At 40.5% G+C, this 24,387-nt stretch overlaps 1 protein-coding gene across 3 annotated transcripts in view; it reads left to right on the top strand.

Moving 5' to 3' along the window:
• The window catches only part of CSMD1 (CUB and Sushi multiple domains 1), a 1,996,605-nt gene that overhangs the window by 1,391,761 nt on the left and 580,457 nt on the right, over positions 1-24,387 (top strand). For all 3 annotated transcript variants that reach the window (XM_027049973.2, XM_027049974.2, XM_053217751.1), the window contains one exon: positions 20,093-20,180. In XM_027049973.2, coding sequence (XP_026905774.1) covers positions 20,093-20,180 — 88 coding nt within the window. The remainder of the gene's footprint in view (positions 1-20,092; positions 20,181-24,387) is intronic.

The following is a 24,387-nucleotide window of genomic DNA, read 5'->3' as shown; positions in this document are numbered from 1 at the left end:
GGGAGTCAACAGGGCACAGAGGCTAACCCTGGAGGTGCCCGGTACTAGGATAGTCACTAAGGAAGGGTAGCTCTCAGGTGCGTTTTTCTTTTTCTTCTTGAAGTGGAATTTGTACTTTTACAATGATCATTATACTTTTTAAAGCCTGCTGCTTCCGTTTCATCCCCCACGCTTCTCTGAGAGCCTCCTTCCTGAAGCAGGATAGCAAACCGGAGTGCAGACTGTAAAGAATATCACTGGCGTGAGACCCGGCTGTCCCTGCACCTGAAGAGGGGGAGCACGTGGGAGGTGGACTTGATCAGAACAGCACAAGTACGCTGACACCGGGGCATGACAGCAGCTGCCGTCACCTTCTTACTTAAGTGGTCATTTCCCGTTTTAAATATAACCGGGATGAATCATTAGAACGATGGTCCTTTTAAATTAGTTATTTTTAAAGAAATTCCCGTAATTCAGAATCTCCTCTTTCATGCATTAAAACAACGCAACCTGTTTGGTCTAACCCATCAGCAACACCCACCGCAATCTGAGGTTTTCACCACCGCAGTTTTACAGAGATACATCTAGGAGCTTTTGGTAATTCTCTCAGTAATGAATAAATACATAAAAATGAAAAATATTGTATTAAAATAGAAATACCCAGGGATAGTCTTTAGGTTTGTTTTTTCTTACTCCATGAGGGTAATGGGGAACAGAGGTTAGAAATAGAGGCCCAAGGAGCAGAACACGGTTCCAGCCGCTAAGATAAAAGGGTGTCCCCCACAAGCATGGCTGACCTAAGACTTGACCTTTCTGTAATACGATGATTCTAGCACCATACGGTGACAAGCTAGTACTAGAAATCATGGCTTCTTTTCCCCCTTCATTGCCTAAGCATTTTTAATCTTGTGACAAACTTGGGGGTTTTTGTTAGTCTTCTCTACCAAGAACTTGAAAGAAAAGCCTTGCTAAATTTTCTGCTTGTAATAATAAAAACCACAACGAGAAAATCTAAATAGAGAATAATCACGTTGTTGTACCCATAGTGGCACATCGACGGTGAGTTCACCCATGGCCATGGAATCAGTATCCTCTCTGTCCAGCCTGTAACTTGACGGCCACTCATTTGCAGTTGGGAAGGGGAGGAGGACAGCTCTCCAAGAGTGTTGGTCTCTCAGGGATAAGCCACATTATCTTGGGTGTGGAGGAAAATTCAAGTTTTAAAGATAGATTAAGTCCTTGTACCTAAGGCAGAAAAATCCCAATCCCCTTTAAGATCAATCCTCGGGGAAAATTATATACACTCGAAAGCTGTACCTGGAATATTTTCCTGGAACAGCTAAATCCCTCCCTCCACACAAAGACTTTGGTTTTTCATTGTTTGATCTGAATTAAGCTTGCTGAAATCCCCGGTGATCTCTAGTGTTGTCAAACCAATACACATGTTTTAATCTTCTATGTACTTGACTTCTTAGCCTCATTGCAGACTGTTCACAACCTTTCCATCTTGGAAATTCTCTTAATCTGTTCCCCCGACACTACCTACTGCCTCCCTACCTGCTGCTTCTCAGCTGCTCGGCTGTTCCTCAGACCAGCCATCAGCTGGTCGGTAGTGTCGTTCTCCTCCGCGTGCTAGTCCCTGTACGGATTCTGGGGGTAGGGTGATGAACAAGACAAAGCTCTGCTGCCACGGGACTCCCATGATGGAGAAAGGGTCCCAGATGCATGACTAATGAAACTTGTGATGGTGTGAAGTGCTGTCCAGACAAGAGAGAGACGGGGCGTGTGCAGGCCGTTACTTTAGCCGGGACGACCACGGAGGGCTTCTTGGGAAGGCAGATGTGGGCGGGTCTCTGTGTGCCAACAAGGCGCTGATGGGAAAATGTGGCTGAAGGCCCAGCCCGTGGCAACAAGCACGCTTGGATGGCTCAAGGGTAGGGCAGTGTCAGAACCCCATTCTGGATCACATCAGTGGTTCCCGTGATTTTAAATACGCCGTCTATGGTAAGGAATCCTGGGTTTATGTAAGAGATCACTTCTGCCAGCCCGCACACACGCATGCACGTGCAGCTGACGTGTGCACGGGCAGTCTATCGACACCTGAAATGTAAGGGATCAACAACGGCTCAGCATTCCGATCTTCATCTGCTCTCCTCTTACTTGCCCTTCCCCTGCACAGGAAGTGATAGCTCCTTCCATTCAGCTCTTCAAACGGGTAACTATGTTTCCTTCCATCCTTATGACCAAACCACTACAGAATCTTTGCCATTTCCCCTCCAACACAATAAAAGCTGTCACCTGCTCCACGACATTGTGCCTCTGCAAGCCTCCCCCATCTCTTATCTGGATTCTGCGGACAGCTTCCTCCATCAGTCTGCCTCTGCGTTTGACCTTCCCCAGGCTAGTCCTCTAGGAGTAGCCGGTACCTGATTGCGCTAAATCAGACCTTCCCATTTTGTGGTTTCCCATCTGGTTCTGACCTCCTCTCCGTCAGCAGTGATGTGGGTGGGCAACGTGGCCTTCTCGTTTTGGTTCTTCAAATGCTCCCATATCTTTCCTCCCTAGGGGCCCGATTTTGGCTGTTGACTTGCCGTGAGGGTTACAGCGTCCACTCTGCCCCTTAGCTAATGGACACACAGCCCTCAAGTGTCCGTCGAAATGCCATTGCCCTGCAGGGGCCTGCCTGATGCCACCCCAAATCCTGTGCTCCCTCTGTTCCCCCTAACTCTGTCTCTAACCGTATTCTGCCCTTTCCTTCGTGGCACCGATTCCAAGTTGTAACTGCAAATTGCTTTGGGTTTTTATTGTCTAGTGTTTATTTCATGAGGTTAAGCCTCCCAGAAGCTAACACAGAGCCTCCCATAAGGGGCGTTCAGCCGCTGTGCTGCTGAGTGGATGGCGGGCAGCTGCACAGAGTCAGCCACAACTAACTTGCTCTTTCTATTTTCAAGTGTCCTCTCCATGGTGATTTTGATGACTGCAACCTATCAGAGAAATAATCATTTCAGTTGTTTGCTTCTTACGAATAAAAATGCACCGTGTCTTCAAAAAATACGTTAACATGTCTTGCGGCTTTTAAATATAACACAATAGCACTACTGGAAACAGGTGCAAATGCCATGGAAGCAAAATTTCAAACCCACTTACTTCTAAGTTGAGAGGTATGATTTCCTACACAACTAGTTTTATTTGAGTTCCGAGATGCTAAACCCTGCTAAACCCTGTGTTTCTGAATGGCAGTTCCTGTTACACTTCTTAGCCTTTGTTCCGCTATGCAAATAACCTCCCTTCCTCCCTTCCTTCCTTCCTTCCTTCCTTCCTTCCTTCCTTCCTTCCTTCCTTCCTTCCTGTCTTTCCGTCTTTCCACTTTATGTAAAGTACACGTTGCTTTCCATGTAATATTATTGTACCTGTATTCTTTCTGTGTCTCTCATGTGGTATTTTCTACCCCCAATCTTTTATAAGTAAACTTATGTTTCATCACATCCCTGGATGAAATTTCTCTGAGGATGGGAATCATGGAGACAGACTCATGGAATATTAGAGTTGAAAGAGCACACTGAAATAATGTAGCCTGAGGTGTTTATAGGGAAGAGGAGTGGAGCAAATACTGGCAGTAATAGCATCTTTATTGAGCAGTTCCAAGCATGCTGCCTGCACCGTCCTTAAACTTGCACAATGACGTTGCACGGTAGGTATTTCCGATGAGGAAATGGAGTCTCCTAGAGGTTGAACAGCCAGCTCGCCCAAGGTCCTGCAGCCATTCTGAAAGCATCTGTCCTTAATCCCAGCCTTGGCACTACGACACCTTGAGAGCCAGGTAGCTTTTCTGCACTCTCCAGAACTGAAAGATGAAGAATTGCACTGTGTTATTTAATTTTTAATCACTATTTTCCTCTGATTTTTCTAACACAAATCTTGTGTTTTTTCAATCTGTATCCTCTAATTATGGTACCTTATTACTTTCCTTCATTTATCAGTCATTATATTTTGTCCTTTCGGGAGGAAAGATGTTGCCAAATTACCTTAAATGGGATCTTTTCCACTTTCTACCAAAGTTCCATTTTCTCAGGAACCAAAAAAAGGTTGATTAAGTGTTTTCCCATGGTAGGTGCCATTTAAAAAAGTGAAAATCCAATTCAGATTTCGGAGAAGATATTTCAGAATAAATATATTTGAACACACACACACACACATGCACACACATCTACACACAGTTCATCTTTTGCGTTTCACATTACAACCATGTATCACTAAACACACACGTCTCCATAATGGAGAACACGTCTGAATGTCACGTGGGATACATATATGAAAGAATACGTAAGAAAGAAGTAAGACTGCTTCTCATTAAGATTCTCTTTCAGAGACAGATACCATATGGTTTCACTCTCATGTGGATCCTGAGAAACTTAACAGAAACCCATGGGGGAGGGGAAGAAAAAAAAAAAAAAATAGGTTAGAGTGGGAGATAGCCAAAGCAAAAGAGACTCTTAAAAACTGAGAACACACTGAGGGTTGATGGGGGGTGGGGGGGGTGGGTGATGGGTGTTGAGGAGGGCACCTTTTGGGATGAGCACTGGGTGTTGTATGGAAACCAGTTTGACGATAAACTTCGTATATTGAAAAAAAGGAAAAAAAGATTCTCTTTGAGAAAGCGTCTTCGCGGTGCGACCTTTACCTTGACGCCTGACTTGTGCTCTCCATGTTCCCACCTCCCCTTTATAAGCAGTTCTTATAAACTGCGGTGTGGACGATCCGAATCCATTCTGCCTTCCCTGCCTTTGCCCACTCTGTCCGCTTGCCGGGGTGCCCTCTTCTCCAGTAGCCCCTGGGCTCCTCTTGTCGCACCTGCGTTCATCTACACCGTGAGCCTTGAAGTCCCTCGGACAGGCTGCAATTCTCGTTTTCTTCCTTTCCTTTTCACCCCCTGATGCATCCTTTCCCCTTTCCTCTTTTCCTTCTTTTTTTTTCTTACATTTTTATTTATTTTTGAGAGAGAGAGAGAGACGGAACACAAGCAGGGGAGATGCAGAGAGAGGAGGAGACACAGAATCGAAGCAGGCTCCAGGCTCTGAGCCGTGAGCACAGAGCCCGATGCAGGGCTCGAGCCCACAAACCATGAGATCATGACCTGAGCCAAAGTCGGACGCTCAACCGACTGAGCCACCCAGGCTGCCCTCTTTTCCTTCTGATCCTTTCTCCCTTTCTTCCTCATTTTCTTCCTCCCTTTTGTTTCCCTTTTGTTACTTTATTTTTTAAGACTATTTTAGAGTGGCTTTAGGTGCACAGCGAAATTGAAAAGGAAGTACACTGATGCCCTACATGCTTCCTAATCGCACGTGCGCACACGTGCACACACATACATACACACACACACACACACACACACACTGTCAGCATCTCCACTAGAGTGTTTTTGTTCCGACTGACGAACCTTACATTGGCATACAGTTACCACCGAAAGTGTGCAGTTTTCATTAGGGTTCACTCCTGGTGGTGTGCACTCTTTGGGTTTGGACATGTATCTATCATTAGGATGTCATACAGAGTATTTTCACTGCCCTAAAAGTCCTCTGTGCTCTGCCTGTTCACCTTTCCCCCTCTCTGTCCCTGGTGACCACTGATTTTTTTTTACTGCTTCATTTTGCCTTGTTGAGAAAGTCATACAGTTGGGATTATATAGTGTGTCACCTTTTCAGATTGCCTTCTTTCCCTTAGAGATACGCACTTGACATTCTTCCATGTCTTTTCATGACTTTAACTTCTTTTTATCACTGAAAAGTTTTCCATTGTCTGAATGTACTACAATGTATCAATTCACCTAAGAAAGGATATCTTAGTTGCTTCTGAGTTTTACAATGATCCATAAAGCTGCTGCAAACATTCATGTGCAGGGTTTTGTAAGTCTTCAACTCTTTGGGGGTAAATACCAAAGCGTGTGGTGTCTGGATCACGTGGTAAGAACGTGTTTAGTTTTGTAAGAAACCACCAAACTGCCGTCCAAAGTGGTCTTACCATCTTGCCTTCCCACCGGTACTGAGACTCCCCGCTCCTCCATAGCCTTGCCAGCATTTAACGATGTCACGGTTCAGGATTTGGGCCACCTTTATTTTTAATAACTTAAAAAAATCTTAGATTCCTTTGGTTACCAGATACACTTAAGGGAAAGAATATTCTTGTACTAAAAGTAGAAAGCCAGAAACATGTATCTTTTCCAGGGGCTAGTTAATTTCTTGGTGTTGCTCTTACCTACTAAGATGTGATGTACCAGGGCCTGTAGGCTTCTTGGTGCAATGCTGCTCTGCTCAGCTCCACCAAGTGGGTGTATGTCTGCCTCCCTGCATTTGGATGCCTCCCTCAGCTTCCGCTGAACAAAAGCGGACCTTCTCTGCACCCCCGGGGACTTCTGGCTTCACCAAAGTGGCAGGAGAGGGCTGCTGAAACACTGCATTTTTTTTTTTAATTTTTTTTCAACGTTTATTTATATTTGGGACAGAGAGAGACAGAGCATGAACGGGGGAGGGGCAGAGAGAGAGGGGGACACAGAATCGGAAACAGGCTCCAGTCTCCGAGCCATCAGCCCAGAGCCTGACGCGGGGCTCGAACTCCCGGACCGCGAGATCGTGACCTGGCTGAAGTCGGACGCTTAACCGACTGCGCCACCCAGGCGCCCCAACACTGCATTTTTAAAAACTCACCACTGCCTAGCTCTTTAGGTAGGAAATACTTATAAGGGACAATGTATAATTACTGAGGTATTGATATTTTTTTCCCATCTGCCTCCTATTATACCTGAACTTGTGATGAAACCTAATGCATGCTGCCTACCGAATGGCATTCTTCCAATGAGAACCTTCATCACTAACTGTCTCCTATCTTTTATACATCGAAGCTAAATTTCTCAAAAAAGTAAATGTTATAGGTCCAGATAAATTATTTTAAATTCAAATCTGTGAGTTGTGTCTGTGGAAGCATTACCTGACAAGGAAGGCAAGTAAGTTCATGGCTTTAAGTCCCCCAGAGAAAGGTGCGTGGTCTAGAAGACATGGAGAGGCAGATCTCTGCTTCATTTTTACATGCATCTTTCTCTATTTATTTTTTTAAAAATTATTTTAATGTTTATTTATTTTTGAGAGAGAGAGAGAGAGAGAGACAGAGACAGAGCTCGAGAGGGGAAGGGCCAGAGAGAGAGGGAGACACAGAATCCTAAGCAGGCTCCAGGCTCCCAGCTGTCAGCACACAGCCCAATGTGGGGCTCAAACTCACGAACCGCTAGATCATGACCAGAGCCGAAGTCAGACGCTTAACCGACTGAGCCACCCACGCACCCCATGTCTTTCTCTCTTTAAAGAAAGAACCTATTTTCATTATACGATAATGCAACTATATAAATACATACAGCCAACATTTACAAGTTACCTGTACAACTTAAAATAATTATTAAAATTATAAGGGTAGACATTTCATGACTAGAGAGGTTTACAAGTCAGCAAACGAAGGTTAGGTATTAAGGGAGTACATCCATCAACTCGTACACTCTTTTTTCTATTTTGTTTCCATAAAAACAAAACTACGCCACATACTCTGTTTTATGATCTGCTCTTGGGGTGCCTTGGGGGCTCGGTTGACTAAGTGTCCGACTCTTGATTTCAGCTCGGGTCACGATCCCAGGGTTGTGGGATCGGACTCTGTGTCCAGCTCTGCGCTGACAGTGTGGAGCCTGCTTGGGATTCTCTCCCTCTCTCTCTGACCCTTCCCCACTTGCTCTCTCTCTCTCTCTCTCTCTTTCTCTCTCTCTCACTCTCTCTGAAAATAAACACTGGAATATATATTTAATATATAAAGTATATATGATCTGATTTTTATGTTAAAGATATTTAGAGTTATTTACATGGGTATTAATACTGGAAGTATAATGTTTATAAGGTCAAGTATTTGTGAAGTGCACATAAGTTATGTTCATTTTTAAAAACCTTTGTCCATAGGAGCACCTGGGTGGCTCAGTTGTTTAATCATCTGGGACTTCAGCTCAGGTCACGATCTCATGGTTTGTGGGTTTGAGCCCTGCATTGGGCTCTGTGCTGACAGCATGGGGCCTGCTAAGGATTCTCTCTCTCCCTCCCTGTGCCCCTCCCCTGCTCTCCCTCTCTATCTAATACATACATACATAAAGAATTTTTTCCTGATAAATGAATTCAGTAAAGTTGCAGGATACAAAATCAACATATGGAAATCTGTTGCATTTCTGTATACCAATAATGAAACAGCAGAAAGAGAAATTTAAATAATCCCATTTATAATTGTACCATAAGTAATAAAATATCTATGAAGAAACCCAACCCAAAGAGGTTAAAGACCTGTACTCTGAAAACTATATAACACTGATGAAAGGGGGCACCTGGGTGGTTTAGTCAGTTAAGCATCCAACTTTGGCTCAGGTCATGATTTCATGGTTCCTGAGTTTGAGCCCCACGGCAGGCTCTGAGCTGACAGCTCAGAGCCTGAAGCCTGCTTCAGATTCTCTGTCTCTCTGTCTCTCTCTGCCCCTCTCCTGCCCATGCTCTGTCTCTCAAAAAACGTTAAAAATTTTCTTTTAATTAAACAAATTTTTAAAAAACATAAAAAATAAAAACCTTTGTCCATAAATGAATATTATCTCCTCAAAACACCCTCCTTAGCCAAGTATATAAAAAAAATGAATTAATGTAGTAAGAACAATGTAGGTCTTGAAAGCAAAAACTCTGATACATGTATCAGCTGAACAAATAGGATATACTAACTACTCTCCCAACCCCACTTTCCTCTTTGTCAAATGTAGTAACTTCCTTGCAGAGATTTTGTGAGGATTGAATTATGTAACGTATAAAAGTACCTGCCACAGTACATCACATGCTTTGATTCTTCTCCTTGCTATGATCCCTTTCCTTACACAAATTAAATTTTATGTATTGTTGTTGGAATACATTTATTAATAATATATTATTTATTAGTATTTATATTTAATAATATTAGAATATTAATACTAGATTCTTACCCTTTTCATATTTACATGTCTATAACTTATTGATATGTGCAGTTGAGACCATGGAAGGAAAAAATCGTAGCCAGACTACAAGTATCCTACAAAGTTTTTTCACTGGTTTTTAAGATCTAAGAACTCATGACCAGAGGTGATAGGCCATTATTACTTTAAATACATATAACTTAATAATTCATAACTTGAAAAATGGAGACATTATACACATACTATATCATTGAGTGGAGATTATTATTTTTCCCACGTATTTACACCTTTGGATTTTCAAAATGACCATCACCATGCTGTAAGAAATGTACTTTATGATAGTCAAAAATTGCATTCCTCTGGATTACACGTTTGCAGAACATCTGAATAATGTACAGAGTGAAATTACCCATACGGATATGCTGAGATAAGGAGAGTTTTCAGAGTGACCAAGCAATTTGATTTATTGATACATTAATACATACATTATTGATACATCATTATAATGTTAAACTATGTGTATCACATAAATTCTCAGAGAACTTAACATTTCTGCCATCTTAAAATAGTTTTAGTCTGTCTCTTATTATATAGTATTACTGTAAACAAATATTAATAAATGTATATTATAAAAGTATGTGTGGTGTACAAACCATTTGTATTAATAGCACTGGTTTATTAATATTATACATTTAAAGCTATTTTATATAAGCAAATATATAGTTATAAATATATATCTGAATATATCTATTTAATGTAAAATTTAAGTTATTTAATATCGTATATGAATACATGTGAAATACATTTGTAAGTGATAAATATATACGTCAAGTATATGAAACGCGTTTATAGAAGTTACATTTACTGTGTTAGTCAGAATGCCTTTAAATATAAATTTCTGAAATCACTTACAAACTATCTGAGAAAGAAATTGTCTATGGGTACTCATCACTCAGATATCTATTTTTTATTTTGAGATGTAAAAATTAACAACTAAACTTTTATGATGTAGATAAATTATCTTTCATATGAAGTATCAAAATATGTGTATTGTAATATAAATTTACAATAATTTCATGTATATATATATGTGTGTATGTGTGTGTGTGTATGTATATATATATATATATGTGTATATATATATATATATATATGCCTGAATCAATTATAGTATACACTCACTTTGAGACTTTTCGCCTTTCTTCTCATATCTGAAGTTTATGCAAAGTAACACACATCCTATGCAAAGTACCATAAACTGGCCTCGTCAGATGTTGGTTTTACTGTTAGAAGACCATGTATAATTAGGTGCCCTGTGACATATCTTTGAGAAGCCCTAAACATTTTCAAGAATCCTAAGTCCAGCGTCCTTGAATTTGCAGGAGACTGAAGCAGAAGTTACAGGCTATAAGACCTCAAGCTGAGGCTGCTTCGTCCCTGAGTGATGGTCACCCTGCATCTGTGGGAACCAGGACAGGTGCACAGAGACATCTCTGGTGCCTGCCAATGTACATCCAAGTGAACGTGCCGGAAGATGGGAGGAGTCAGGCCTGTAGGCTGTGGCATAAATTTCCATGCTGCTGATTTTGCAGAGGTCATTGAGACTGGTTTTATACTAGCATATTCTTATTTTTCATTTTATTTGAGTACCGAATAAATATCTTGGTTTAATTTGAAGATACATAAGGAAAGTACTCCCACTTTGAACATTTGCTGCCATAGTAATTTTAGCAGATGGGAGGGTAATTACTCATATCATAGCTCTTCTAAGAACTTCTTGTTTTCTCCTCTGGCAGAAAAACAATCTAGAAGAGGCAATGTTAAAGAAAAAAATAAGTCTTAATAGTGAGAGAATTTGGAGTGTTTAAAATGACCTGGACCATAAGATCGCTGCAGATAGTGTTTGAATAATGTTAGAAAGACGGGAGGTTTTCAGTGACAGCCAAATCATCCTTATTTGTTGTGCGGTTGAGAACCATTAACATTTTTGAAAGTTCCTCGATAATGTTTTTATTACTATATAATATTTTATTACGTAAGAAGCTAAACTATATTTTATTTTTAAATGTTTACTTGTTTATTTTGAGAGAGAGAAAGAGAGTGTGTGTGGGGGAGGGGCAGAGAGAGGGGGAGAGAGAGAATCCCCGTCAGGCTTAGCTCTGTCAGCACTGTCAGAGCCCGGATGCAGGGCTCGATCCCATGAACTGCAAGATCATGGCCTGAGCCAAAATCGAGAGTTGGATGCTTGACTGACTGAGCCACACAGGTGCCCCTAAAATCCCTTTGAAAAATAAGTTGCTGTAAGCTAAGAGCTTGATTTAGGAATAGGCAATAGAACTGGAAATAAGAACATGGCAAACTTAGATCTAAAAGTCATGATAGTGGGCATTCGATTACTAGTGTTTTAAAAGTCGGCAAATTAATGCAGTGAGAAAAGAGAGAGAGTCCAGACAAAATGTCTGGCATTATATTAAAGGAAGCATTTGACAAATATAGCTCACACAAGGGGTTCATGTTCTGTAATTCTGTTGCATAAGAGGTGTTTCCTTGATGATTTAATCTGAGGTCCCAAAAAGTACAGATCGAAGCAAGATGTGTTGATAAGTTACTTCTGTGCCAACCCTCCCTTTCAGACCCTAGTATTGCGCTGGTGATAAGACTTCTTCATTCAAATATCATCAATTTGTGTTTTACTTGTCAGTATTTGTGTACTGTTCTGGGATCGAACCAACTGCTGGCAAAGACTATAAATGTTCATCAGAAACAGAGAAAAGTTACCTTTAATTCTGGTATGCATGTGGAAGTATCCCATGTGATACCCAACAAAGTAAGAATAATCCTGTTAGAGCTAAATGAAAGAAATTAGTACAATAGCAAAATGTTGTGGAGGTTTACATTTAGTTAAGTTAGTGGTTTAGTGTTTTGTTTCGTTTTGTTTTAGGAAGAAACAACAGGAATAAGTTTTATTCTTGCCAAGATAAAATTTGCAAATCAAAAAGAGGAAATGCATTAGAAAGTAGGCATTGCTTTGCATTTCAGTAAAGAAATACCGAGCCTGTTAAATGTGGAAGGAACAAATGTCAGTGTTGACTTGTTCCACACTGATTTAGGGCAGGAAAGTCTGAAGTTTACAGTACCCCCCAAACACACATGCATGGCATGGGGTGTGTATCATCGAAAGGTCATTGACAGAGGGAAATATTGCTACCAAGGAATTTCAACCAGAATATGTTCTGTAAAACAACATATTTTGTTGTTACGGAACTAAAACCATGTCACCTCTCTGAAGGTGTAAAATGGTTAGAATTAGTCTCAAAATTGATCCATCTGAAACATATGGAAATAAGTATCAAAAATAAAAATGTGTTATAATAGATCATAGGAGCAATGTCACTAAAAAGTCGGATTTTCTTTAAGTGGCTCTTATTTTGGACTGTTTATTCCAAAGGCATACAAACTAAATTTTAACTCAAAAGATGGCACCTTACACGAACATTTGAATCTTCAAGCCAATCCGTAGCTCTTGTGCTCTGGAGGTGGTTTAGGGCCTCGCATGGAAAGTGAGTCTGGTCTTTTTACTGCAGGAAGATTGCCACCAGATGATATTGGAGCTAAAGCCTCATGGCTCAAAGCATATGGCTCCACATATGTATGTTAGATTGGGAGTATAAATGAAAACACCTTTCTTACTCCACCTTTTGGTGCTTGGTATCTTTTCATTAGAAATGGAATTTTATTATGAAGAATCTTTTAACATTATTTTTTAAAGGCCTTGGTTTAAGTTACAGAGCCCTTAAACATACGATGTCTCAGTAACTTATTGCAGGAAGTGTAGGGAAAAGAACCTGGATTCTGGAATCTATCAGGTCCCAACTCTGGCCCCAGTTTTCTTTCCTATAAAATGGGTTTAATATTATCACCTCATGGAACGGCTGTATGGATTCAGTCTAAAGAACTCTGTAGGGGAACCTGGGTAGCTCAGTCGGTGAAGCATCCTAGTCTTGATTTTGGCTCAGGTCATGATCCCAGGGTCATGAGACTGAGCTCCCTGTTGGGTTTAAGCCTATGCTCAGCGTGGAGCCTGTTTAAGAGTCTCTCTTTCTGTCACTCTGCCCCTCTCCTCTGCTCATGCGCACGAGCTCTATGTGTGTGTGTGTGTAAATGACAGCTGGAGTTTCTAGCTTTAAATTTAAATTATTAAATTTAATTAAATTCCAGATTTAAATTTAATTAAGTTCCAGATTTAAATTTAAATCATCCTCATCATTATTATTCTTAGTGTTTTCTTTCTGCTTGTTTCTATTTCAGTAATTGTAATTCTTGTCTCCACTGAGTTATTTGTCTCTGTTTTCTTTAATAATAGAGGTAGTTGTTTATATTTCTTTTGTATTAGTTACTTTTATCTCTATAGCACTGGTCTCACTGTATAGCTTGCTGCAAATAATTCATGTTGAATTTTAATTGACAGTCACAAGGCATGTCCTCAAAGAGCAGGATAATATGGTAAAGCATCTTCCTCTTACTGAACATACTTCATAGGAGTCTTCATATTGTGAACCGAGATACTTTGAAAAAGGCATTTAAGTATATATACATTAATATAATTTACACATTTTAAATCAAAATTCATTAGAAGTCTTTTACAAACTGCCTAATTTGTATCTGTTCATCCATTTGCATAATTTTACATCTTGCTTTGGTATTAGTTAATGATGGGTGATGAGTCTACCCATTGGATATTTCCAGTTTTGATTTTTATCTCCAAGGTTTTGACTAAAGTTTAATATATTTATTAATATCTGTGGCATGTGTCCCAGGAGATTTGAAAAGATGTAATTCAACAAAATTAGAGTTAAAATGATATTAAACCAAGTAATTCCTCTCTTTTGAAAATGTGTCTCCAAGGCACTGGGGAACCTGCTTGAAGCAGATTGAGCTCCATGACTCTTTCCAGCTTTAAAGCTTCAGTTTTTCGAGAAATTAATTGGTCATGATGTTGATGGGTAGGTAGTTGGGATTTATGGAGCTTATTGTTTACTTGTACATAACCTGTTTGTCACCGTGTCTTTGCCGTCGTTATCCCATTAAAAACCTATCTTTGTTTCGGGAAATCAGCCATATTTTACATTTAGTCCCTCGTCACTTTTCTGTTATCTTCTGCCATCTGCAAACCATTCGGGCTTGTCTAATTTATTCTGTGCTCTCACAGAATTCCAAGTAAGTAACCTTTCTTGAATAAATAAGTGACTTTGACATTATCTTTAAAAAGACCCAGAGTGTTTTGATCTGACTTGGATGGGTACTTCCAATTTCTCTCATTTCTTTTTATTACTACTCCACGGGAGAAAAACAGAAAAAGAGGAGATAGAAGTAGACCTCTTTTAAGTGTTTATGTTACGTTTTAGAGCAGTCTGTTATTCTAGAATAGTGAAATAAGAGCCACACTAAAGCAGACCAGTTCTGATAAAAACAGTGATGGCCATTTACCTTAATGAGCTATTTTCATATGACACAGCAATGACCATTGTGCTCTGGGGTATATAAGATGTTTCTAAGTGATGATGACAGAAAAAAAAACATGGTGCAAATAATACTCTGCACTGAAGTTTGAGATTATTAAAACTAGAGTCTCTTTGAGAGACTTATTAGTAGACCGCTGCCTCCTGCCTGGGGACTCTGCCCTAGCACATGATATAGACTCTGAAGCCATGGGCTGAAGATAAAAGTAGTGAAGTCAGTCCCCCTTCTCTGTAAGGGATACATTCTCACACTCCCAGTTAATGTCTGAAATCATGATCGGTGCCGAACCCCATATATGCTATGTTACCTCCTAAACGTACATAGCAATGGTAAAGTCTAATTTTATAAATTAGGCACAGTAATAGACTAACAACAATTACTACTGATAAAATAGAACAGTTATAACAATATACTGTAATAAAAGCTATGTGAATGAATGTCTCTCTCTCTCCCCCAAAATATCCTACTGTCCTGTATTTACCGTTCTTGTGATGATGTGACGATGATAAAATGCCTTTCTGATCAGATGAAATGAGGCGAGTGTCACAGGTGTTGTGACATAGCTTGAGGCTTTAGATCATCTGCTTCTGGACCATGGTGGGCCCGGGTAACTGGCACCATAGAAAGTGAAACGTGGATAAAGGGGGCTACTCTAGAACCGTCAGACTGATAGAAGTTGGTGTGCTGATAGGTCACAGATTTATAACTTGCTGGAATACACACACATACACACCCAGTGGTAAGATACACAGAACATAAAATTTACCATTTTAACCATTGTTAGGTGTACAGTTTTGTGGCATTGCGTACATTCGCATTGTTGTCCATCCATCACCACCATGATGACCTCCAGATCACCAGACCTCCAGAAACATTTCATCTTCCCTCCTGAAACTCTGTACATGTGAAAGAAAAATTCCCCAGGCCGTTCTCCTGGAGCTTGTTCTACCTCCTGGCCTTGTGAATTAGACAGCCCTTCGCTCCCAGCTGCTGTGTGTCCTTGGATGTAAAGTGAATCTCTCGTAGACAGCACATAGTTGTATCCTGGTTTGTTTTGGTTTATCCTTTCTGCCAGTCTGCGTCTTTTGATGGGGAATATATTAGTCAGCAGGAGCTGCCATAAAAGAGTACCACAAATTGAGTGACTAAGCCAACAGAAATGGATTGCCTCACCGTTCTGGAGGCTAGACGTTCAAGATGACGGTGGTGGTGGGGCGGTTCTTCCGAGGATCCTTTCCTTGACTTGTCGGTGGCTGTGTTCTCCCCGTGTCTTTGCAAGGTCGTCCGTCTGTGGGTGTCTGTGTCCTAATCCTCTACTTATGGGGTCACCACTCATAATGTAATAGGGCCACCCTAATGACCTTATTGTAACTTACCTCTTCAAAAACCCTCTCTCCAAATGCAGCCACATTCTTAAAGACTGGGGGTAGGGCTTCAACTTGTGAATTTTAAGGGGACACAATTCAGCCAAAACATGGAGCTGATTACACGTAAAGAAAGTACAGATTGAGGGATGCCTGGGTGGCTCAGTCAGTTAAGCATCCGACTTCGGCTCAGGTCATGATCTCATGGTTTGTGAGTTTGAGCCCCAGGTCAGGCTCTGTGATGACAGCTTGGAGCCTGGAGCCTGCTTCGGATTCTGTCTCTCTCTCTGTCTCTCTCTCTCTCTGCCCCTCCTTCGCTTGTGTTCTCTCTCTCTCTCTCTCAAAAATAAAAACAAAAGAAAGTATTAATTGGAAGGCGCTTATTTTGACCGTTTTATTTGTTTCCTGCATGCCTTGCAGCCTTTTTTTGGTCCCTCATTTCTCCTATTACTATATTCCTTTGGTTTAGTTGATGTTTGGTAGTGACCTATTAGGATCCCAATCTCAGTTCCTGTTGTGCATATTCCATAGGTACTTTCTTTGAGGTTGCCATGAAGATTACACGTAAGATCCCAAAATTATGACAATCTTAGAATGATACCAACTTAACTTCAACCACATACAAAACTGTGTTCCTTCACTCTGCCCTCACCACCACTTCATGCTGTTGATGTCACAGATTGTATCTCTATTTATTGTGTATCTATTAACACAGACTTGCAATATTTTTATGCTTTTGCTTTTTTTTAATATGAAATTTATTGTCAAATTGGTTTCCATACAGCACCCAGTGCTCATCCCAGCATGTGCCCTCCTCAGTGCCCATCACCCACCCTCCCCTCCCTCCTACCCCCCATCAACCCTCAGTTTATTCTCAGTCTTTAAGAGTCTCTTATGGTTGGCCTCCCTCCCTCTCTTTTTTTTCCCCTTCCCCTCCCCCTGTGGTCTTCTGTTAGGTATGTTTTCACTCTCATGTGGAACCTGCTTTTGTCTTTTAAATCATGTAGAAAATTTTAAAAATGGAGTTTCAAACCAAAATTACATAATAGAGTTTTTAAAAAAGATTTCTGTCTATCATTCCTTTTACAAGAGAACTTTTGTGTTTTCATCTTGTTTTGAGTTATTGTCTAGTGCCCTTTCATTTCAATTTGAAGGACTCCATTTAATGTTTCTCATAGGGCCGATCTATTAGTAATGAATTCTCTCTGCTTTTTTAGTTTGCTTTTCTTTTGGTCTGTTTATGCCTTAGTTTTCCCTTTATTGTGGGGGAAGGTTTTGCAGGAGAGAGAATTTTCGGTTAACATGAGCTTTTCTTTCAGCCCTTAAATATTTCATGTAATGTCTTTTGTCCCACGGGGTTTCTGCTGAGAAGCCTGATGGTTTTATTGGGGATCTTATTTGTGATGGGGTGCTTTTCTCTTTCTGCTTTCAAGATTTGTTTTATTTTGTCTCTTGACAGTTTGAGTATGTGTCTCATTGTGGGTTGCATTGACTTTATCCTACTTGGAGTGTGTTTAGCTCCTTGGATTTGTATATTTGCATCTTTACTCAAATGTGAGAAGCATTCAGACATTATTCAAATTCTTGTTTAAGACAGTTGTGTTATAGTCTTCATCTGGTAAGCCTGATGCATGTGTTTCTTCAGGGAGTGTTTCTGGAGATTAATTTCATTCCTTTGAATTGGGCACATCTTTCTATTTTTGTATGACTTGTGATCTTTGTGAAAAAATGTTCACCTGAAATAAACAGTTTCCTCTCCCAGTTTTTGCAGAATGGTGTGGAAGACCTTTATAAATTAGTGGGCCCCTAGGGGCCCCTGGGTGGCTCAGTCGGTTGAGCGTCCGACTTTGGCTCAGGTCATGATCTCGCGGTCCGTGAGTTCGAGCCCCGCGTCGGGCTCTGTGCTGGCAGCTCGGAGCCTGGAGCCTGCTTCAGAGTCTGTGTCCCCCTCTGTCTCTGACCCTCCCCTGCTCATGCTCCGTCTCTCTCTGTCAAAAATAAAATAAAAATTAAAAAAATTGAAAAACAAAAATGAATAAATTAGTGGGCCCCTGAGCCATAGGATTAGCCTGGCACGAAGACGTGAGGTCTTCTCAGGTCTCTTCTGGGAATGTGTGCCGTCTGGGTCTGTGCCTCTGCTTTTCCAGACCCCCATCCAGCTGCTTTCTGACATGTCACTACCGCAAAGAGCCTCACTCCAGCTGCTTCCGGGATCTTAGATGTTCCGTGTAGCTTCTTGGCCCCAGGTACCTGCGTGGCTGCAGCCCCTTCGGACTTCGCAAATGCAGCAGTCCACTGCGCCTTCGCCTTCGCCTTCGTGGCTTCTGGCTGCCTTTCCCCATTTGACCTCCGAGGCAGGCGAGCCAAACCCGGTCTCTCACGCAGCCCCCAGGCCAGAATTTGCAAACAAGCTTCTTTCTGCTTCTCCACCCTTGCGAATGAGGTCAGGAACGAAGGTGCGAAGCAAGGCATGTTAAACCCTCAAGAATTCTCCTGCCCTCATGGATGTGGCTTTTCCTCATTGGGCGTTGGCTTGACTGCTGTTGACTTCTGACTGGTATCCAGAGTGCCTACAAAGTTATTTTATTTCGTCTGTGGTTTTTGCTTGATGTTTCCGTGGTGGGGTGAGGGCCTGCAACTTCCTGTTCCACCATCTTACTGATGCCACTGCCCTTCTTGCTGGATCATTTTTAAACGATAGTGAGAAAAACAAATATTTAAATACGAAAGAAGATTTCAGAGGTGAATCCATTTCTCACACCCCACTGCAAAATGAGTATTAGATGATTTAAAAATCTCAATTAAAACCTGTAAGAAATGAAGATTATTTTGGAATGATGAAGTGCTTCCTAAGAATAAATTTATTTAACATATTTTAGTAAGATTTGTACTTAATGAGGGATTACGTCCATATCCCAGTTTCATTCTAACTTAGCAATGAAAACAATCTTGCTGTGATTATTGTCATTTTTTATGCACAGTTTTAATGCTATTCTTAAGAATTTCAGTGTCTACCTAGATATATTTTTTCTCATGGAATCACTTAAAATATATTGGAGAAAAAAATATATAAATCTATTATATATAGTTAATATTTTATATGTATTATAAATATATAAATATGATCTGAACATACATATTATAGATATAGATAGGTAATGAAACAATCTATTTAAATGGGTTTAAGCTGTAGGAAACACGAGTTACCCAATAGGATGTTAAGGTAGGGTAGGTTCCTGAGTTGGCAAATTTTCTGTCTCAACTATGATATCCAGGGTCCAGGTACTTGGTATATATGTTTTCTCCTCCATTTATGATATACCCTCCATTCTTGGAACATAGCAATATGGCACCAACCATTCCACATTCGAAATCCAGACACAGAAAGATCCAGAATAAAAACAGAGATGGTCTTTGTTGGCTCACTGGAATGTCTTCCCAGAGGCACAGCTCCAGACTTTCCCTCATGTCTCACTACACAGAATTGAGTCACAAGCCCCCTGTTGAGCAAATTTCTGGAAAGAAAGAAGGAATTGCCTCGGCTGGATTAGACAACTTAGATAGGGTGGGGTGGGTGTTGGAGTGGCAGCTACTCTATCCAATAAGCAAGCGCGTCCTTTAAAAACTATTATGTGATTGTACAGCATCCCAGTAGGAGGAAGGCTCCTCATGGAACACATTCAGAAAATACATCAGCATGTTTGTAAAAGAAGAATGATACTCGTTTTTTTTTAGTCCAATGATAAACATGTTCAATGTTTAAACATAATAGGTAATTTTATTTAAATTATGTCTCATCTGGGCATTAACAAATAATTAGTGTCTTCACTTCATCTGTGGAGAGTGGATGAAGGCTTTCTTCTATATAAACTGTGGCATTTTACCATTCTGTTCTTTTTGTCCCATCATGCTATTAGTTGTGACCTATTGTAAAGTTGAACATAAGGAGAAAATGTATTTCTTAAAATTAAATTTTGACCACGTCAATAGAAGAAGGGCTCAGACTAAAGAATGTTGGCATCCTTTCACTGGATAAGAAGTCTTTATTGTTCAGACATAAGAATAAAGATGTATTTTAATATATCTAACATGTCTTAATTCTAAAATAAATCGCATTTTTAAAGTCATGGTCTAAGAACCAAGCCTGCCTAACGTAAATTTATTCTCTGAGGATTTCCCCAACAGCTAACCAAATTTACAAGAATGTTTCTCTCTATTATAGTGAGTCAAGGAGGCGTTGCGTTGGTCTCTGACATGTGTCCAGATCCCGGGATTCCGGAAAATGGAAGAAGAGCAGGTTCCGACTTCAGGTAAGAGATACAGAAGTTATTTGAAAAGCATGTGATTTTCTAAAATATATGTAATTTCAACTTGTTGTCCTTAACTCTGATGTCCTTTTGATTTAAAGATACAACTTCTCAATTATTACGGGGCTCCTATATGTAAGGCATACTGTGTAAAAATCCAAGACAGACTGTGTTTAAAACTTCCACGTGGTGTAGAGTTGATGCCTTTCACTATATGAGCAAGTATTAAATAGTTAACCCTAAATGAATATAATCAAAATTTGTCTCAAGGGTTTTTTTTTTCCGGTTTTTCATTAATTACCATCTCCTATTCTAATGCATTTTGGTTAATGTTTAAAAAAATACATGGGGCAAAAATTTAACTATAGCCTCATAATTATTTCTTTCAATTTTTAGAATAATGAATGAATGTAAGTGGCAGTCAATGCAATTTATTTCAGAAAATGTTATGATTCACTTTACTAGGATCGTGATGAGCTAGAGACTGCTTTCCAGTTGTGACATTATTAATGTAGTGGTGATTGTAATAGTGTATTATAATTATAATGCCATTTATATTTATAATGATTACAATATCATTTCTTTGCATTTTGGAATTCCTTTCCATTAGTTCCAGAAATGTTTGCCAGTTTACAAGATGGATACACATACTGGGAGTAAGCTTCAAAATAAAGAATAAAGGGGGTTGGGAAAAGTGCTTTCCTCCCTTAAAATGTCACCATTTTTGACAGGGAAACAATAAAGATACGTGTAGAGAGCTTGGGCTACCACAGTAAGAGGAAACTGAAACAGAGTCGTTGTGCCACTAGAGAAGGAAGAAGGAATATTCCTCAGTGAAGCTGGAGTAGCAATGGCCATTTGGGGAAATTTTATTTAATTTTAATTATTTACTGATGTATAGTTAACAAGAGTGTTGCATTAGTTTCAAGTGTGCAGTATACTAGTTCACTGATGTTACACATTTCTCAGTAGTCCTCAAGATGAGTGGATTCTTGACCCTTTTGTCTGTCTCACCCCTCACTCCCCCGGCTCCGTTCTGGTAACCAACAGCTCTCTCGGTTTCTAAGAGTCTCTTTTTTTGTCTCTCTGTTTCTTTCGTTTCCTAAATTCCACATATGAGTGAAAAAGACAAGTAGCGATAGTAATTTTGAAAAGGTTAGAGAAAGAATAAAATTGTCTACAGGCTGGCTGTAATAAAGTTGGTATAATTATAGACACATATACTTTTTTTTCCATGAAAAGGAAACAAAGAAAATACACACGATAACAAAATGCGTTTGACTTCCTAGCGGTGTCTGCCTTGTTTGAAGTGGATGGGAGATCATGTGGTTTACAGGTTAAAGATATAAAGTTTAAGTGTAGCTAGGGGAGCTGGTGTTTCAGTTCAAGTTCCTTTGAAGCAGAGCCTGAGACAGGATTCTTCTTCAAGTGATTTTTTTTGTTTGTTTGTTTGGAAAAGCGCTCTTTGGAGAAGGGCCGTGGGGGGAACAAGGGAGGCAGAGTGAAAAGCTAAGACGCAGGCTGGTTCTCGCTGCTGAGGAGCTTCAGTCCGAACCCACAGGGACTCTCAGGGGACGGGTCACATCGACCAGCTGGCTCCCCCTCCGGTACCCACCCTCCCTGGCTGCCCATTATTGGCTTCCTCCGTTTGGCTCAAGGAAGTTCTCCAGAGCACGGCTTGGTTGTGGGTATCTGTGAGCGCTCTCAGTGGGTTCTCTGGCAGAGACAGGTGCAGGCTTCCACCAGCAGATAAAATAGCAGTCAGCCGAAGGCACCAGGAATTCTGTCTTTTGCAAAGCAAGCAGATACACGAAATGTACACATTCTTGCTGGAATCCGTAGAGCTTTTTATGTTTTGAATTCCTTCCTTATCTCAAAAGTGACCTCCTCCACTTGCCCCTTCCCCATTTCACCCTGGAAAAAATGTTCTCCTTGCCTCACTCCCTGAGAACTGTACACGCTCGCCCACGATTCTTCTTCATTATTGTTCACGTGTCCGTTTTCCCATCCAGCTCACGCTTCTCCAGTGCAGGGATGGTGTTTTATTCACTCCGGCTTCCTCAGTGACTGAAATGGTGCCTGGCCCACGGGCACCCGCGGTATTATTCAAGTGCCCCTTGCGTGTGAGGGAGATTGTCCATCCAGCACTCTGTCATCCCTGAAAATCTTTGCAGGGATCTGGGAACTTCCTTGGTCTGTTTTGGAATAGCTCTGTTTTAAAACATGATGAGTTAAATGCTGTCTGACAATGCCAGGTTCAAATTGTATGCTATGGTAAAAGGAACTAGAGAAACTTCTTCTCTTTTTTAATTTTTTAAAATTTTTATTTATTTTTGAGACAGAGAGAGACAGAACATGAGCAGGGGAGGGGCGGAGAGAGAGGGAGACACAGGATCCGAAGCAGGCTCCAGGCTCTGAGCTGTCAGCGCAGAGGCCGACACGGGGCTCGAACTCACGAACTGTGAGATCATGACTTGAACCAAAGTCGGACGCTCAACCGACTGAGCCACCCAGGTGCCCCAGAGAAACTTCTTAATCTCCAAAAGTTGACAAGGAGCTCAGAGACATCCAGGGCCAGTATCGGTTCAGCACAAGCCCAGCAATGGAGCATTTTATGAGCATCGTAGATGAATGTGCTGGTATTTACTCTGCTCATTCTTACAACAGCCTTATTTCTGAAGAAGAGGTTCAACGTTGGGGTAAACATTAGCCCCTGGGGTTATGTGTGTCTTGGGGACAACCAGTGAAGGAAGGAAAGGAGTTACCGTATCTCAGATGAGACATTCACGCTTTCAAATCTTGAGTTTCCTGGGGAATCTCTATATTGTTTCCATGTCTCCAAGTTCATGGCAATCGAGTAATATAACAGCAGAGAAAGGGATTTGAAAGAGTAAATTTCCTATAGGACTAAATACAAATGTAAATATTTTTGCCATCTATGGACGTGTGTGTGTGTGTGTGTGTGTGTGTGTGTGCACACGCACAAAACTGTATAGTCCAGGGGCCTCTGGGTGGCTCAGTCGGGAAAGCGTCCGACTTCGGCTCAGGTCATGATCTCACAGTCCATGAGTTCGAGCCCCGCGTCGGGCCCTGTGCTAACAGCTCCAAGCCTGGAGCCTGTTTCCGATTCTGTGTCTCCCTCTCTCTCTGCCCCTCCCCCGCTCATGCTCTGCCTCTCTCTGTCTCAAAAATAAATAAACTTTAAAAAAAAAATTAAAAAACTGTGATAATCCAGTTATAGTAGCTTTTTGTACACTTCAGAGGACTAGGTCTCTAGATGATGCTCACCACTACAAATAAACAGTTTTCTGTTTTTCTTTCTAATGTGAATGAATTTTGTTTCTTTTCCTTGCCTGAAAGAACCGGCCAGGACCTATCTTATGAGGTTGAATACAAATGGTAAGCCATTCCTGCTTCATTCAGTTTTTAATGTTTTATTTATTTTTAGTAATCTCTACCCCCATCATGGGGCTCCAACTCATGACCTTGAGATCAAGAGTCACATGCTCTCCCCCAGCCAGGCATCCTCATTCTTGCTTTATTCTTGATCTTTGGTGGAAGGCATTCTGGTTTTCATCATTGAGTGATACTAGCTGTAGGGTTTTTATAGATTATTTTTATCATGCTGAAAAAGCATCCTTCTATTTGTAGTTTGTTGTAGGTTCTTATCATGAATGGATATAGATTTTCTGAAAAGCTTTTTCTAGATCTATTGAGATGATCTTTTCTGTTTAGTTTTTAATATGATTAATTACATTGACTGATTTTTCTTGCATTCTGGGATAAATTAATTTGGTCGTGATGTATCATCCTTTTTATATACTGTTGGCTTTGATTTGCTAATTTTGTTTTAGATTTTTGCATGTATGCTCATGAGAGATATTAGCCTATGGTCTTTTCTTGTAATTTCTTGATTTTGCTATCAGAGTAATGCTGGTCTCATCAAATTAGTTAGGGAATATTCTGTGCTCTGGAACATCCTGAAAGAATTTGTGTAGAGTTGATAACATTTCTTTCTTCAGTTTTTGAGAGACTTATCAGTGAAGCCATCTGGAGGTGCAATTTTCTAACAAAAAGTTTTTAAATTACAGTACAACTTTTTTTCTACATACAAACCTGTTCAGGTTCTTACCCTGCTTAAGTAAGTATTAGCTTTGATAGTTTGCATCTTTCAACGTATTTTTCAGATTTTTATCCAGGTTGTCAAATT

The sequence above is a fragment of the Acinonyx jubatus genome, chromosome B1 (assembly GCF_027475565.1).
Source record: "Acinonyx jubatus isolate Ajub_Pintada_27869175 chromosome B1, VMU_Ajub_asm_v1.0, whole genome shotgun sequence".
Classification (NCBI taxonomy): domain Eukaryota; kingdom Metazoa; phylum Chordata; class Mammalia; order Carnivora; family Felidae; genus Acinonyx; species Acinonyx jubatus.
Note: the sequence above shows the minus strand (reverse complement) of the source record. Positions and strands in the feature narration are given on the sequence as shown.